General features: G+C 34.0%; 2 protein-coding genes across 36 annotated transcripts in view; one reads left to right on the top strand and one right to left on the bottom strand.

The window, feature by feature from the left end:
• Positions 1-17271, bottom strand: part of Nadsyn (NAD synthetase) — a 1223365-nt gene that overhangs the window by 629599 nt on the left and 576495 nt on the right. The gene's annotated exons all lie outside the window — the stretch shown is intronic.
• The window catches only part of Nna1 (Nna1 carboxypeptidase), a 725779-nt gene that overhangs the window by 178217 nt on the left and 530291 nt on the right, over positions 1-17271 (top strand). For all 26 annotated transcript variants that reach the window (XR_010952781.1, XR_010952783.1, XR_010952782.1 and 23 more), the window contains one exon: positions 8224-8347. Coding sequence is in view for 22 of the 26 variants with exons in the window: in XM_067782491.1 (XP_067638592.1) it covers positions 8224-8347 (124 nt within the window). In the remaining 4 variants the exon portion in view is untranslated. The remainder of the gene's footprint in view (positions 1-8223; positions 8348-17271) is intronic.

The raw sequence follows: 17271 nt of genomic DNA, 5'->3' as shown, positions 1-17271 counted from the left end.
TTACATTTTTTTATATACATGCGGTGGTTCCGTGAAAACCCAAATTGAGATTTTCATATAAAGTGGTGCGTCCGTGATTACCAAATTTGTGAAATGTTTACCAATTCATACCTATACACTTTTGTGACATTTTGAATTCAAATACATTTCCGGCCGCCGTGGTGTGATGGTAGCGTGCTCCGCCTGCCACACCGTATGCCCTGGGTTCACACCCCGGACAAAGCAACATCAAAACTTTAGAAATAAGGTTATTCAATTAGAAGACAATTTTTCTAAGCGGGGTCGCCCCTCGGCAGTGTTTGGCAAGCGCTCCGGGTGTATTTCTGCCATGAAAAGCTCTCAGTGAAAACTCATCTGCCTTGCAGATGCCGTTCGGAGTCGGCATAAAACATGTAGGTCCCGTCCGGCCAATTTGTAGGGAAAATCAAGAGGAGCACAACGCAAATTGGAAGAGAAGCTCGGCCTTAGATCTCTTCGGAGGTTATCGCGCCTTACATTTATTTTTTTTATACTGCAATTCCAATTAGTTCTTCCCATAAAGTGTTAAATATAGAGACGACGATTCACCAGCAAATCATTTCACTTTTTCAAAATTTTTCTTTAACAGTTCAGATTCAAATATAAATTCAGACATTCAAATAAGTACTTTATTAATTTCATAGTTTGAACTGAATTATTTTTGCTATTCTGATAACTACATATGTACCTTAGAAGTGGTAAGCAAGTGCAAAAAAATTCAAACTCAGAATCCGATTCCGATAATTCAGCCTCAAGCTACGAAAGTTTAGCTTCATCCTCGACCGAAGAAGTCACAAACCAGGAAAATAGATTTTCTTTGTCAACAGATTTTCCATTAAAAATTCAACTTCTAATTTAGATTCAAATCTCAACGATTCCAATAGTGCAAAACTAACTTCAACTTCTTTTACTTTAAAATCAGATCTTAAAGATCCAAATTGTACAAACTAGCCTCACCTTCTGCTAATTCAGCTCCATATCTTAACTATCAAGTCATGGCAACACCAGACGAAAAGAGAATCTTTATTAACACATGTGCTAATTCTATTAGAGAAAACTACAGTGGTGATCCTCTAGCACTTGATTCTTTTATAGACAAAATTGCATTACTTGAACAATTCGCTACTGCAGATTTAACTGATACTTTTATAGCGTTCTTAAAATCAAAATTAGAGGGTAAAGCCCGTGACGCAATATCAACACAAGTAACTTCAGTCAATGAAATTAAAACAGCTCTACGTAATAGGATCAAACCAGACAGCTCGAACGTTGTAGCAGGGAGAATTGCAGCGTTGCACGTTAACGGAAACAATTATACAGATTTTGCCAAAAAAGTTGAAGATTTAGCTGACTCACTTGAGCGGTCTCTTATTATTGAAGGGATCACTCGAGCGAAAGCTCACGAAATGGCAGTCGAACAAACTGTTAACGTGTGTCGTTTAAATGCAAAATCCAATTTAGTAAAAACGAAAGACGTAGTAGCAAAATTAATTGTAGAACAAAATAACGAAGTAACAGAGTGTCAGGTTTTAGCTTTTCGATCACGTGGTAACAACACATTCAGATATTCACGTGGTAGTTATCGAGGTTTTTACCCAAACCGCGGCTATACTGGTTATGGAAACAATAGCTCATTTGCATACAACAACTATAACAGCAATAATAATCAAAGATATAGGAATTATAACGGAAATAGATACCAGAATAACAACAATAATAATACGCGTCCAAATACTAATTCCAATTCAAATACAAATAATAGTAACAATAGAAGCAACAATTCAAGATAGTCAAACGGTAGAGGTCGAACCGCAAACGTTCGCACTTTAAACGCCAGTGCCCCTCAGGAGCGAACACTGGGGGAGGCTGAAATAAGCCAGTAAGTAAACATCCCTCACCACAAGGCATCTATTGTTTAAATTTAAATTACTCTGATTTCATTGAATTACAACTTAACGAGTCACAAAAATTTTGTTCTTTCCTAGTAGACACTCAAGCCGACATTTCTTTATAAAGATATCATGTTTAGACAGAAATATTTCCTTAAATACGAACGACATTATTAACATTACGGGTGTCACTTCTAATTCAGTTTCTACTTTAGGTAAAATTACAGCAAATTTAAATGTTTCAAACTTTTCTATTAAACATACTTTACATGTAGTAAATGAAGATTTTAATATTCCATCCGATGGAATATTAGGTAAAGATTTTCTGAAAATTAACATTATTGCATAATGCATTATTAATTATGAAAGAAGCAGTATTTCCTTTTGGGTAGGTAATGGAAAAGTTGCGATACCAATCCTACACGGAACAGAAGGCAACAGTTGTATCATTCCTCCAAGATGCGAAATATTCAGACTTTTTGATTTAGGATATTCACCCGAGCCACTTTTCGTGGACTCGCAGGAAATTGAAAAAGGGGTTTTCACAGCTAGGTGCATTGTTAATTCCAGTAACCCAATAATACAAGTCATAAATACCACTGATGATATAAAGTATGTAAAAAGAAACAGTATTCGGACAGAAAAACTTTCAAACTACAATGTTTATACAATTAACAAGACAGAAACAGAAGACAAACGTACGAAAAAACTAATTTCGATTTTAAAAAATCAAATACCTCAACATGCTCCAAGTAAATTGATTGACCTTTGCATAGATTATGCCGACATTTTCGCTCTTGACACGGACAAAATGTCTTTAAACAACTTCTACGAGCAAAAATTAAGATTGAACGACAACGAACCGGTATATGTTAAAAACTATAGATTGCCATATTCTCAACGTGAAGAAATAAATCGCCAAGTAAATAAATTGTTAGACAACGATTTGATTGAACCCAGTTATTCGAATTACAATAGTCCTTTGATTGTAGTCCCAAAGAAGGATACTAATGGTCAAAAAGCATATCGTATGTGCGTAGATTTTCGCGCAGTAAAACAAAAAAGTCATTGCTGATAAATTTCCACTAGCTAGAGTTGACGATATATTAGACAATCTCGGTAGAGCAAAATATTTTTCCACATTAAATCTTTTTCAGGATTTCATCAAATCCCCTTGCATCCTGACTCATGTGACATTACTTCTTTCAGCACCTCGGTCGGCGCATTCAGATGGAAAGTGCTTCCATTCGGTTTAAATATAGCACCAAATTCATTCTCACGATTGATGACAATAGCTTTTTCGGGTATACCACCCAACGTCGCATTTTTATACATCGACGATATTATCGTCATAGGTTGCAGTGAAGCACACCATATTAAAAATCTTTCAAAAGCCTTCGATACCTGTAGGTCTTTCAATCTCAAACTAAACCCAAATAACTGCAACTTTTTACGACCAGAAGTTACATTTTTAGGTCACAAATGTTCAGCCAAATGTTTGTTGCCAGACGACTCCAAAATAAACGCAGTTAAAAAGTATACAAAACCGACTGATAAAGACGCGGTACGACGATTCGTCGCGTTTGCAAACTATTACAGACGGTTTATACCTAATTTTGCGTCCCTGACAGCCGATTAAGCAGAAAAAGAGTTGAATTCGTATGGGATGTAGAGTGCGAAAGAGCATTTTTATCTTTGAAAGCAGTATTACTTTCACCAAAATTACTTCAATATCCAGATTTTACTAAACAATTTATTATTACAGTTGACGCTTCCACAACTGGATGTGGCACTATTTTAAGTCAAGAACAGCAAGGTAGTGATTTACTAATTTGTTTCGCTTCTAAAGCATTTAATAAAGCAGAACAGAAAAAACCCATTATAGAGTTAGAACTTTTAGCTATTTACTTTGCAATAAAGCAATTTCGACCATACGTTTATGGCACCCATTTTATTGTAAAGTCAGATCATAGAACTCTGGTATACTTATTCAAAATGAAAGACCCATCTTCAAAACTTTCGAGAATAAGACTGGAACTATCTGAATATAACTTTACTATTGTATATATAAAAGGTAAATCAAACTTTTGTGCTGATGCAGTATCGCGTATAACAATCGATGAGATTAAAGAAGCTAACAAACAAATTTTGGCGCATATTAAACATAAGAAACTCGAGTTACTTAGCTTTGAGCTTGTTAACGAAATAAGGACTTTAGAGAAATTACTTTCGAGGCTTGAATCAGAAGCCGGCAAACACAAAATTAAGCAAATTGAATGGCCTAAAAACGATATTTTGTTCGAACATTACACTACTACAAATTTCAATTGGAAATAAAATTTTAAAATCATTAGAAATTATACTAACAGATCCAGTAGAGACAATAACAGATGAAGACACAAAACTAAAACTTATGAGAATTTACCATAATGATCCCCTTTCTGGTGGACATTGCGGAATGAAAAAACTGTACGCAAAATTACGAACCAAATTTTATTGGAAAGATATGACTCGTGATATATCGAAATATATCAAAAGTTGTAATGATTGTCTTTTAAACAATGTTAAAACAAAAACCAAAGAAAAGCTAGTGTTAACACCAACACCTTGCAAACCATTTGAAATAGTAGTCATTGATACAATAGGACCGTTGCCAGAATCAAAGTATGGTAACAGGTTCGCAGTTACCATAATTTGCGATTTAACGAAATACTTAGTAACAGTAGCGGTTCCGGATAAAAGTGCGAAAACCATAGCTTCTGCGGTATTTGAGTCATTTATTTTAACATATGGCCCAATGAATTCTATCAAATCTGATCTAGGTACGGAATATAAAAATGAAGTGTTTTCAGAGCTGACAAAACTTTTAAACGTCAAACACGATTTTTCCACAGCGTATCATCATGAAACGTTAGGTTCAATCGAACGAAACCATCGAGTGTTTAACGAATACTTGCGCGCATATCTTTGTGACACGTTGTCGGACTGGGATACTTACTTGAAGTATTTCACGTTTTTTCACAATACCACTTCGAATACAGTTTTTGATAATAAATTTACACCGTTCGAATTAGTATTCGGTAAAAAACCCATTTTACCGAATGAACTTCAAAAAGGAAAAGTTGATCCAATTTATGACGTGGAGAATTACGCGAAAGAGGCGAAATACCGCATGCAAAAATCACATGTATTGGCGCAAGAACTGTTAAACAAACACAAAGTTCGAAATAAATATCATTATGACAAACATGCCTGTCCGTCAAAAATTAGCGTAAATGATAAGGTTCTAATACAAAAAGAACCGCGCGATAAACATGCAAGCATATATCAGGGGCCATACATAGTTAAGGAAATAGATGGGACGAATGTAAAAGTTGTTGATAAAGAAAAGAAAAAATTAAAGACTGTTCACAAAAACCGTGTACAAAAAGTACAATAAACAACTCTAGGCAAGTTATGCTTTATTTACAAATACAAAATTTACAAATTCAAAATTGTAATATTTAAATAATAACTTCTTTGTGGCGCATTTCTATGCCAAAACACAAAAAAAAAAACTTGAAATGTATCAAATTTACAAATAATATAATATGTAAACATACGACTTAGTAGCTAAGAGTTAAACCATAAACATACGTGATTTAAAATGAATTATATAAATTTACAAAGCTAAAAACTTACACTTATAAAATTATTTTCAAATATGCCAATTGGCATAACTATACTATATTTGCATATTACAATGCAATGAGAAAAAAAAACTTTCGATACCGTTGTATAAATAAACTTAAATATCATTTACTAAACTATTTTTCATATTAAATATCAAATAAGCTATAAATAAACTTAATTGTCTTTAATCGCAACTATTTTAGATATAAGATAATTTCATAAAACTGTCTGTCAATTGGATCATTAGCTGATGAATATTAGATTTTAACCATTTAAAATATCCTACACTAATGAACGAATTTAAAATGAAAAGGGGAGGAATATCTACTTTTAAAGGTTAAATTCGTTCATCAAAAATAAAAATTTTTTCCTCTGACTTCATTCCGAAATTTTAAATTGTACTAAATTTTTGCTTAATAAATTTACATCTTAATTTTCTTAATTTTGGGCAAGAAGAAGCCGGCAGAATTGGTCACCCTGACGACTTCTTCTTTTCCAAAAGAAGGGTGATGTAATGGCACCTTAAGCAAATCAATTTCACCACATCAAATATTCAAAACACAACCATGCGTCAAGCATCAGCTGATTATCAATAATACAACCCTGTACAAAAAATGTGCAGATAGAGAATTTTTCAAGACACGAGACGGGGCAGTCATATCTTTTTTCCCCAAGTACTTATTAAATGAATAAAACATTAAATCTTAATTGTATAAAACAAATAAGTGTTTTTATTGAGTGCTTTATTAATAACCCTACTTGGGATCGGCTGGGCTTTCCACATGAACCAGCTACCAGTGAGTTACGTTAATACGCCCCTTCCGCAGCCACTCATACATACTACGAGCCGGCGTGCTCCTGAATCAAGTAAGACAAGATGGCAGATCTGTAAACCCAGAATCCACACGTGGGAATCCAGTTTGGAAACCAACATCTATACAGAACACAAGTTGGGTAATAATTCCGGTGATTTATTATACACATGCATACTATAGTTTACAAAAGTATATCTGTATGTATGTTTGGGCTTGCAGCCAGGGGGCGTGGCACCTCCCATACAACTGGAATTTTTCGTTGTCAATATATTTGAAAGTATTAAAGCTAGACGACTGAAATTAGGTGAGGAGGTATATAAGACTAATCCCTACCCCTCGGGAAAAATTGGGGATAGCGACAAAGGGGCGTGGCATCTCCCATACAAATGGGGGTTGGGATTAGTCTAATATATTAGTCTATATAGTACTGCTTTTATTTATACTCGAACGACGTCGGGTACTTTGCTAGTAATTAATAAGCCACGTAATTTTTATTTTTTAAATAAATAATTTTATATTTTACATAGATTTAATTAATAAAAAATTAGTGGGCTCTTATGCTATCGAAATGACAAAAGATTTTCCAATGCCACCTGGAACAATTTTATATATATTATTACCCTCTTTTTTTTATTTATTTTTTATTACCCTCTTCAAAAAAATATTAAAGATAATCAAAAAATAAATCTTTGTTAAATTGTGTCCCATAATTATTTATCAGTAATACAAATCATTGTGGATAAGGCAAGTGTGAGAAGTTATCATAAACGTCAAAATTACAAATACCGATGCCGTAATTTTAAAGTGACTACCGTGGTCTCATTCTGTATTTCTATCACGCGCTGAAGATAGCCAGCACTATCCGGTCCCATATTAAACATTTGACTGGGTAGATTTATTAACCGATATCGCGCCATCGATTTTTCGATAGGATTTGGGCTCAGGAAAAAAAGTTCCATTACACATACCCAAAAAAATAATTTTCGAGCCTGCGAAATTTCATCGATTTTTTATGCATTTTTTTAATGTTCAAGGCTCCAAATCATTTTTTATGAATTTTTTTTTGTGTCGATTGGCAAATGCAAAATTGGTAAATGCAGTTTTTAGAAATAAAATTTCTTTTATGGAGATTTACAAGAATTTTGGTCGAAAAATCGACTTTTTTTCGGAGGATCGAAAATTATTTTTTTGGGTATGCGTAGTGGAACTTTTTTTCCTGAGCCCAAGTCCTATCGAAAACTCGATGGCGCGATATCGGTTAATTTTCGTCCATACAAATCGACCCAACCGATTAAACATCCTGTCAAAACGCTAAAAAGCAGCCATTTTGAAAATCCTGTCATTCATTTGACAGCTAATATATCACACTTGTTTTGTTAACAATGATACAAATAGTTTGTGAGATTGATATTTACCGTTAGAGTGGAATTCGTTTTCGAATAATACTAAACTCTATATATAACCCCAGATTAAAAGCATCGATGGAATTTTGTCGCACAGTATTACAACCTAACTTGCTAATATTTGATCGCAATACAGTCCATGATTGTCTGGCGGCCGTCGTGGAGTGGTTGTAACGTGTTCCTACCACACCGAAGATCCTGGGTTCAATTCTCTGGCAAAGCAACTTCAAAAATGTATAAACAAGTTCTTTCAATTAGAAAAAAGTTGTTCTAAGCGGGGTCTCCCCTCGACAGTGATTTGGCCAACACTCCGAGTGTATTTCTGCAATAACTTCTCAGTGAAAACTCATCTTCCTGGCAGATGCCGTTCAGATTCGGAATAAAAAATGTAAAAGCGAATTATTTTCTTTTGTCTCTTAATTACAGGACACCGTCTGAAGAGGAAGATGAGAACAGCTCCTATACGTTGACATTTAATATAGAATTCGAACACGACCACGACACGGTGTACTTCGCACATAGTTATCCGTACACATACAGTGATTTACAGGTGAGTATTTCATAGATTAAATATACATTAGTATTAGAAAAATTAAAAAAAATGTATGAGTTTTTTTAAAGGCAACTGGCTCTTAACAGCTTAAAAGCTTGGCCGTCCAAGAATTGGTGTGATGGAGTTTAATCGGAGTGGAGGCCACCCTCTCCCTCTGCTTCCGTAGTTAGTTTCCAATTAGTTATTTTATTCAGAAAAGGCAGACAACTTACTGCGCAATCAAAGTTGAGATTGATCATTCCTGTGCCGGCATCACGTAGAACGCTTTGATCAGTGCTTGCTTTGACAGATGAGTTTTTATAGTTTAAGTGCGGTATTGCTAGACAAAGCAGCGACAGCTAGACGGACAGCGAAAAGTTGAGAGCTCTTCTGGCCAAATTAAGGTTATTGGCGTTCTTCCTAATTTCGCAACAAGCATTTTGCACAGCCAAAGAGATATTGAGATCTCATTTCCGAGTTTAATATTGATGAGCGCATTTACGGCTCTGGGATGTTAGCACCCCATTTCTGGAATTTTATAACAAAACATATGCCAAATAATTGGTCACTAATTGGTCATAATTGGTCAGCAGGTTTCAGTAATTGGTCAGCATTAGAAAAAATTTTATGGAAATTTAAAATTTTCATGGTCGGGTGTGGGATGTTAGCACCCCATTTCTGGAATTTTATAACAAAACATATGCCAAATAATTGGTCACTAATTGGTCATAATTGGTCAGCGGGTCCCACTAATTGGTCAGCCATAGACAATTTTTTATGGCCATTTAAAGTTTTCCAAGGGAAAAACAATTTTCCTGTTTAAACACCCTGTATACATAAATTTTCCAAAAAAAATTATGCCAATTAATTGGTCACTAATTGGTCATAATTGGTCACCAGGTTTCGTTAATTGGTCAGCCATAGGAACTTTTTAATTAATTTTTAAAGTTTTCTTTGTTATCGGATGTTACCCTGTTATCGGATGTTAGCACCCCATCGGTGGATTTTGAATTCGAAAAGCATGCCAAATAATTGGTCACTAATTGGTCATAATTGGTCAGTGGGTCCCACTAATTGGTCAGCCATAGACAATTTTTTATGGCCATTTAAAGTTTTCCAAGGAAAACCAATTTTCCTGTCTAGACACCCTGTATAAATAAATTTTCCAAAAAAAAATATGCCAATTAATTGGTCACTAATTGGTCATAATTGGTCAGCAGGTTTCGTTAATTGGTCAGCCATAGGAACTTTTTAATTAATTTTTAAAGTTTTCTTTGTTATCGGATGTTATCGTGTTATCGGATGTTAGCACCCCATCGGTGGATTTTCAAATCGAAACGTATGCCAAATAATTGGTCACTAATTGGTCATAATTGGTCAGCGGGTCCCACTAATTGGTCAGCCATAGAAAATTTTTTATGGCCATTTAAAGTTTTCCAAGGGAAAAACAATTTTCCTGTTTAAACACCCTGTATACATAAATTTTCCAAAAAAAATTATGCCAATTAATTGGTCACTAATTGGTCATAATTGGTCAGTGGGTCCCACTAATTGGTCAGCCATAGACAATTTTTTATGACCATTTAAAGTTTTCCAAGGAAAATCAATTTTGCTGTCTAGACACCCTGTATACATAAATTTTCCAAAAAAAATTATGCCAATTAATTGGTCACTAATTGGTCATAATTGGTCAGCAGGTTTCGTTAATTGGTCAGCCATAGGAACTTTTTAATTAATTTTTAAAGTTTTCTTTGTTATCGGATGTTACCCTGTTATCGGATGTTAGCACCCCATCGGTGGATTTTCGATTCGAAAGGTATGCCAAATAATTGGTCACTAATTGGTCATAATTGGTCAGCGGGTCCCACTAATTGGTCAGCCATAGAAAATTTTTTATGGCCATTTAAAATTTTCCAAGGGAAAAACAATTTTCCTGTTTAAACACCCTGTATACATAAATTTTCCAAAAATATTATGCCAATTAATTGGTCACTAATTGGTCATAATTGGTCAGTGGGTCCCACTTTTTGGTCAGCCATAGACAATTTTTTATGACCATTTAAAGTTTTCCAAGGAAAATCAATTTTACTGTCTAGACACCCTGTATACATAAATTTTCCAAAAAAAATTATGCCAATTAATTGGTCACTAATTGGTCATAATTGGTCAGCAGGTTTCGTTAATTGGTCAGCCATAGGAACTTTTTAATTAATTTTTAAAGTTTTCTTTGTTATCGGATGTTATCGTGTTATCGGATGTTAGCACCCCATCGGTGGATTTTCAAATCGAAACGTATGCCAAATAATTGGTCACTAATTGGTCATAATTGGTCAGCGGGTCCCACTAATTGGTCAGCCATAGACAATTTTTTATGGCCATTTAAAGTTTTCCAAGGGAAAAACAATTTTCCTGTTTAAACACCCTGTATACATAAATTTTCCAAAAAAAATTATGCCAATTAATTGGTCACTAATTGGTCATAATTGGTCACCAGGTTTCGTTAATTGGTCAGCCATAGGAACTTTTTAATTAATTTTTAAAGTTTTCTTTGTTATCGGATGTTACCCTGTTATCGGATGTTAGCACCCCATCGGTGGATTTTGAATTCGAAAAGCATGCCAAATAATTGGTCACTAATTGGTCATAATTGGTCAGTGGGTCTCACTAAGTGGTCAGCCATAGACAATTTTTTATGGCCATTTAAAGTTTTCCAAGGAAAACCAATTTTCCTGTCTAGACACCCTGTATAAATAAATTTTCCAAAAAAAAATATGCCAATTAATTGGTCACTAATTGGTCATAATTGGTCAGCAGGTTTCGTTAATTGGTCAGCCATAGGAACTTTTTAATTAATTTTTAAAGTTTTCTTTGTTATCGGATGTTATCGTGTTATCGGATGTTAGCACCCCATCGGTGGATTTTCAAATCGAAACGTATGCCAAATAATTGGTCACTAATTGGTCATAATTGGTCAGCGGGTCCCACTAATTGGTCAGCCATAGAAAATTTTTTATGGCCATTTAAAATTTTCCAAGGGAAAAACAATTTTCCTGTTTAAACACCCTGTATACATCAATTTTCCAAAAAAAATTATGCCAATTAATTGGTCACTAATTGGTCATAATTGGTCAGTGGGTCCCACTAATTGGTCAGCCATAGACAATTTTTTATGACCATTTAAAATTTTCCAAGGAAAATCAATTTTGCTGTCTAGACACCCTGTATACATAAATTTTCCAAAAAAAATTATGCCAATTAATTGGTCACTAATTGGTCATAATTGGTCAGCAGGTTTCGTTAATTGGTCATCCAGAGGAACTTTTTAATTAATTTTTAAAGTTTTCTTTGTTATCGGATGTTACCCTGTTATCGGATGTTAGCACCCCATCGGTGGATTTTCGATTCGAAAGGTATGCCAAATAATTGGTCACTAATTGGTCATAATTGGTCAGCGGGTCCCACTAATTGGTCAGCCATAGAAAATTTTTTATGGCCATTTAAAATTTTCCAAGGGAAAAACAATTTTCCTGTTTAAACACCCTGTATACATAAATTTTTCAAAAAAATTATGCCAATTAATTGGTCACTAATTGGTCATAATTGGTCAGTGGGTCCCACTTTTTGGTCAGCCATAGACAATTTTTTATGACCATTTAAAGTTTTCCAAGGAAAATCAATTTTACTGTCTAGACACCCTGTATACATAAATTTTCCAAAAAAAATTATGCCAATTAATTGGTCACTAATTGGTCATAATTGGTCAGCAGGTTTCGTTAATTGGTCAGCCATAGGAACTTTTTAATTAATTTTTAAAGTTTTCTTTGTTATCGGATGTTATCGTGTTATCGGATGTTAGCACCCCATCGGGGGATTTTCAAATCGAAACGTATGCCAAATAATTGGTCACTAATTGGTCATAATTGGTCAGCGGGTCCCACTAATTGGTCAGCCATAGACAATTTTTTATGGCCATTTAAAGTTTTCCAAGGGAAAAACAATTTTCCTGTTTAAACACCCTGTATACATAAATTTTCCAAAAAAAATTATGCCAATTAATTGGTCACTAATTGGTCATAATTGGTCACCAGGTTTCGTTAATTGGTCAGCCATAGGAACTTTTTAATTAATTTTTAAAGTTTTCTTTGTTATCGGATGTTACCCTGTTATCGGATGTTAGCACCCCATCGGTGGATTTTGAATTCGAAAAGCATGCCAAATAATTGGTCACTAATTGGTCATAATTGGTCAGTGGGTCCCACTAATTGGTCAGCCATAGACAATTTTTTATGGCCATTTAAAGTTTTCCAAGGAAAACCAATTTTCCTGTCTAGACACCCTGTATAAATAAATTTTCCAAAAAAAAATATGCCAATTAATTGGTCACTAATTGGTCATAATTGGTCAGCAGGTTTCGTTAATTGGTCAGCCATAGGAACTTTTTAATTAATTTTTAAAGTTTTCTTTGTTATCGGATGTTATCGTGTTATCGGATGTTAGCACCCCATCGGTGGATTTTCAAATCGAAACGTATGCCAAATAATTGGTCACTAATTGGTCATAATTGGTCAGCGGGTCCCACTAATTGGTCAGCCATAGAAAATTTTTTATGGCCATTTAAAGTTTTCCAAGGGAAAAACAATTTTCCTGTTTAAACACCCTGTATACATAAATTTTCCAAAAAAAATTAATTGGTCACTAATTGGTCATAATTGGTCAGTGGGTCCCACTAATTGGTCAGCCATAGACAATTTTTTATGACCATTTAAAATTTTCCAAGGAAAATCAATTTTGCTGTCTAGACACCCTGTATACATAAATTTTCCAAAAAAAATTATGCCAATTAATTGGTCACTAATTGGTCAAAATTGGTCAGCAGGTTTCGTTAATTGGTCAGCCATAGGAACTTTTTAATTAATTTTTAAAGTTTTCTTTGTTATCGGATGTTACCCTGTTATCGGATGTTAGCACCCCATCGGTGGATTTTCGATTCGAAAGGTATGCCAAATAATTGGCCACTAATTGGTCATAATTGGTCAGCGGGTCCCACTAATTGGTCAGCCATAGAAAATTTTTTATGGCCATTTAAAATTTTCCAAGGGAAAAACAATTTTCCTGTTTAAACACCCTGTATACATAAATTTTCCAAAAAAATTATGCCAATTAATTGGTCACTAATTGGTCATAAATGGTCAGTGGGTCCCACTTTTTGGTCAGCCATAGACAATTTTTTATGACCATTTAAAGTTTTCCAAGGAAAATCAATTTTACTGTCTAGACACCCTGTATACATAAATTTTCCAAAAAAAATTATGCCAATTAATTGGTCACTAATTGGTCATAATTGGTCAGCAGGTTTCGTTAATTGGTCAGCCATAGGAACTTTTTAATTAATTTTTAAAGTTTTCTTTGTTATCGGATGTTATCGTGTTATCGGATGTTAGCACCCCATCGGTGGATTTTCAAATCGAAACGTATGCCAAATAATTGGTCACTAATTGGTCATAATTGGTCAGCGGGTCCCACTAATTGGTCAGCCATAGACAATTTTTTATGGCCATTTAAAGTTTTCCAAGGGAAAAACAATTTTCCTGTTTAAACACCCTGTATACATAAATTTTCCAAAAAAAATTATGCCAATTAATTGGTCACTAATTGGTCATAATTGGTCACCAGGTTTCGTTAATTGGTCAGCCATAGGAACTTTTTAATTAATTTTTAAAGTTTTCTTTGTTATCGGATGTTACCCTGTTATCGGATGTTAGCACCCCATCGGTGGATTTTGAATTCGAAAAGCATGCCAAATAATTGGTCACTAATTGGTCATAATTGGTCAGTGGGTCTCACTAATTGGTCAGCCATAGACAATTTTTTATGGCCATTTAAAGTTTTCCAAGGAAAACCAATTTTCCTGTCTAGACACCCTGTATAAATAAATTTTCCAAAAAAAAATATGCCAATTAATTGGTCACTAATTGGTCATAATTGGTCAGCAGGTTTCGTTAATTGGTCAGCCATAGGAACTTTTTAATTAATTTTTAAAGTTTTCTTTGTTATCGGATGTTATCGTGTTATCGGATGTTAGCACCCCATCGGTGGATTTTCAAATCGAAACGTATGCCAAATAATTGGTCACTAATTGGTCATAATTGGTCAGCGGGTCCCACTAATTGGTCAGCCATAGAAAATTTTTTATGGCCATTTAAAATTTTCCAAGGGAAAAACAATTTTCCTGTTTAAACACCCTGTATACATCAATTTTCCAAAAAAAATTATGCCAATTAATTGGTCATAATTGGTCAGTGGGTCCCACTAATTGGTCAGCCATAGACAATTTTTTATGACCATTTAAAGTTTTCCAAGGAAAATCAATTTTGCTGTCTAGACACCCTGTATACATAAATTTTCCAAAAAAAATTATGCCAATTAATTGGTCACTAATTGGTCATAATTGGTCAGCAGGTTTCGTTAATTGGTCATCCAGAGGAACTTTTTAATTAATTTTTAAAGTTTTCTTTGTTATCGGATGTTACCCTGTTATCGGATGTTAGCACCCCATCGGTGGATTTTCGATTCGAAAGGTATGCCAAATAATTGGTCACTAATTGGTCATAATTGGTCAGCGGGTCCCACTAATTGGTCAGCCATAGAAAATTTTTTATGGCCATTTAAAATTTTCCAAGGGAAAAACAATTTTCCTGTTTAAACACCCTGTATACATAAATTTTCCAAAAAAATTATGCCAATTAATTGGTCACTAATTGGTCATAATTGGTCAGTGGGTCCCACTTTTTGGTCAGCCATAGACAATTTTTTATGACCATTTAAAGTTTTCCAAGGAAAATCAATTTTACTGTCTAGACACCCTGTATACATAAATTTTCCAAAAAAAATTATGCCAATTAATTGGTCACTAATTGGTCATAATTGGTCAGCAGGTTTCGTTAATTGGTCAGCCATAGGAACTTTTTAATTAATTTTTAAAGTTTTCTTTGTTATCGGATGTTATCGTGTTATCGGATGTTAGCACCCCATCGGTGGATTTTCAAATCGAAACGTATGCCAAATAATTGGTCACTAATTGGTCATAATTGGTCAGCGGGTCCCACTAATTGGTCAGCCATAGACAATTTTTTATGGCCATTTAAAGTTTTCCAAGAGAAAAACAATTTTCCTGTTTAAACACCCTGTATACATAAATTTTCCAAAAAAAATTATGCCAATTAATTGGTCACTAATTGGTCATAATTGGTCACCAGGTTTCGTTAATTGGTCAGCCATAGGAACTTTTTAATTAATTTTTAAAGTTTTCTTTGTTATCGGATGTTACCCTGTTATCGGATGTTAGCACCCCATCGGTGGATTTTGAATTCGAAAAGCATGCCAAATAATTGGTCACTAATTGGTCATAATTGGTCAGTGGGTCCCACTAATTGGTCAGCCATAGACAATTTTTTATGGCCATTTAAAGTTTTCCAAGGAAAACCAATTTTCCTGTCTAGACACCCTGTATAAATAAATTTTCCAAAAAAAAATATGCCAATTAATTGGTCACTAATTGGTCATAATTGGTCAGCAGGTTTCGTTAATTGGTCAGCCATAGGAACTTTTTAATTAATTTTTAAAGTTTTCTTTGTTATCGGATGTTATCGTGTTATCGGATGTTAGCACCCCATCGGTGGATTTTCAAATCGAAACGTATGCCAAATAATTGGTCACTAATTGGTCATAATTGGTCAGCGGGTCCCACTAATTGGTCAGCCATAGAAAATTTTTTATGGCCATTTAAAGTTTTCCAAGGGAAAAACAATTTTCCTGTTTAAACACCCTGTATACATAAATTTTCCAAAAAAAATTATGCCAATTAATTGGTCACTAATTGGTCATAATTGGTCAGTGGGTCCCACTAATTGGTCAGCCATAGACAATTTTTTATGACCATTTAAAATTTTCCAAGGAAAATCAATTTTGCTGTCTAGACACCCTGTATACATAAATTTTCCAAAAAAAATTATGCCAATTAATTGGTCACTAATTGGTCATAATTGGTCAGCAGGTTTCGTTAATTGGTCAGCCATAGGAACTTTTTAATTAATTTTTAAAGTTTTCTTTGTTATCGGATGTTATCGTGTTATCGGATGTTAGCACCCCATCGGTGGATTTTCAAATCGAAACGTATGCCAAATAATTGGTCACTAATTGGTCATAATTGGTCAGTGGGTCCTACTAATTGGTCAGCCATAGACAATTTTTTATGGTCATTTAAAATTTTCCAAGGAAAACCAATTTTCCTCTCTAGACACCCTGTACACATGGAATTTCCAAAAAAAATTATGCCAGTTAAATGTTCACTTATTCTTTATAATTTCTCAGTAGTAGGTCAATTATTTATCCCCTAACCATAAAGAAAATGCGGTTAGCGTTTTTAACAATTTTTCACGGTTGCACTAAAAACTTGGTTATTCCATAATGCTTTCTTAATAATTATTTTTATCTTACGTGGCATCACAGTCGAAAAATGCGCGCAGAAGGCGTAAAGCTTAAATACAACATTGCTTATAATAGTAGAAAAGAAGCAATAGCAGAGATAATAAGATTTGCGCCTAAATGGATTCGTTCGCGAGTTCGATTCCGTCTATTTTATTATTATTTTTTTTTTTTCATTTAATTCTTTTAATATATTTTTTTAATTAATAGTTTTATTATTTAAGTATTATTTTTATTTAAAATATATTATTTTCCTTCCAAATTAAATATAACAATCATATGTTATAGACGTATACAACACAAACCTGCTTACAGCACCAAATTAAATACCTTTAGCTTAATCTCAAAATTAAACAATCATATGTAGACATAAAGCAAGTACAAGTATTGTTAAAAGTGTTACAAAATCACTTAAAAATAAAAAAAAGCAGCTAAACAGAGAATACAATATGAAATGT

Source organism: Eurosta solidaginis, chromosome 4 (assembly GCF_040869045.1).
Source record: "Eurosta solidaginis isolate ZX-2024a chromosome 4, ASM4086904v1, whole genome shotgun sequence".
Taxonomy (NCBI): Eukaryota; Metazoa; Arthropoda; class Insecta; order Diptera; family Tephritidae; genus Eurosta; species Eurosta solidaginis.
Note: the sequence above shows the minus strand (reverse complement) of the source record. Positions and strands in the feature narration are given on the sequence as shown.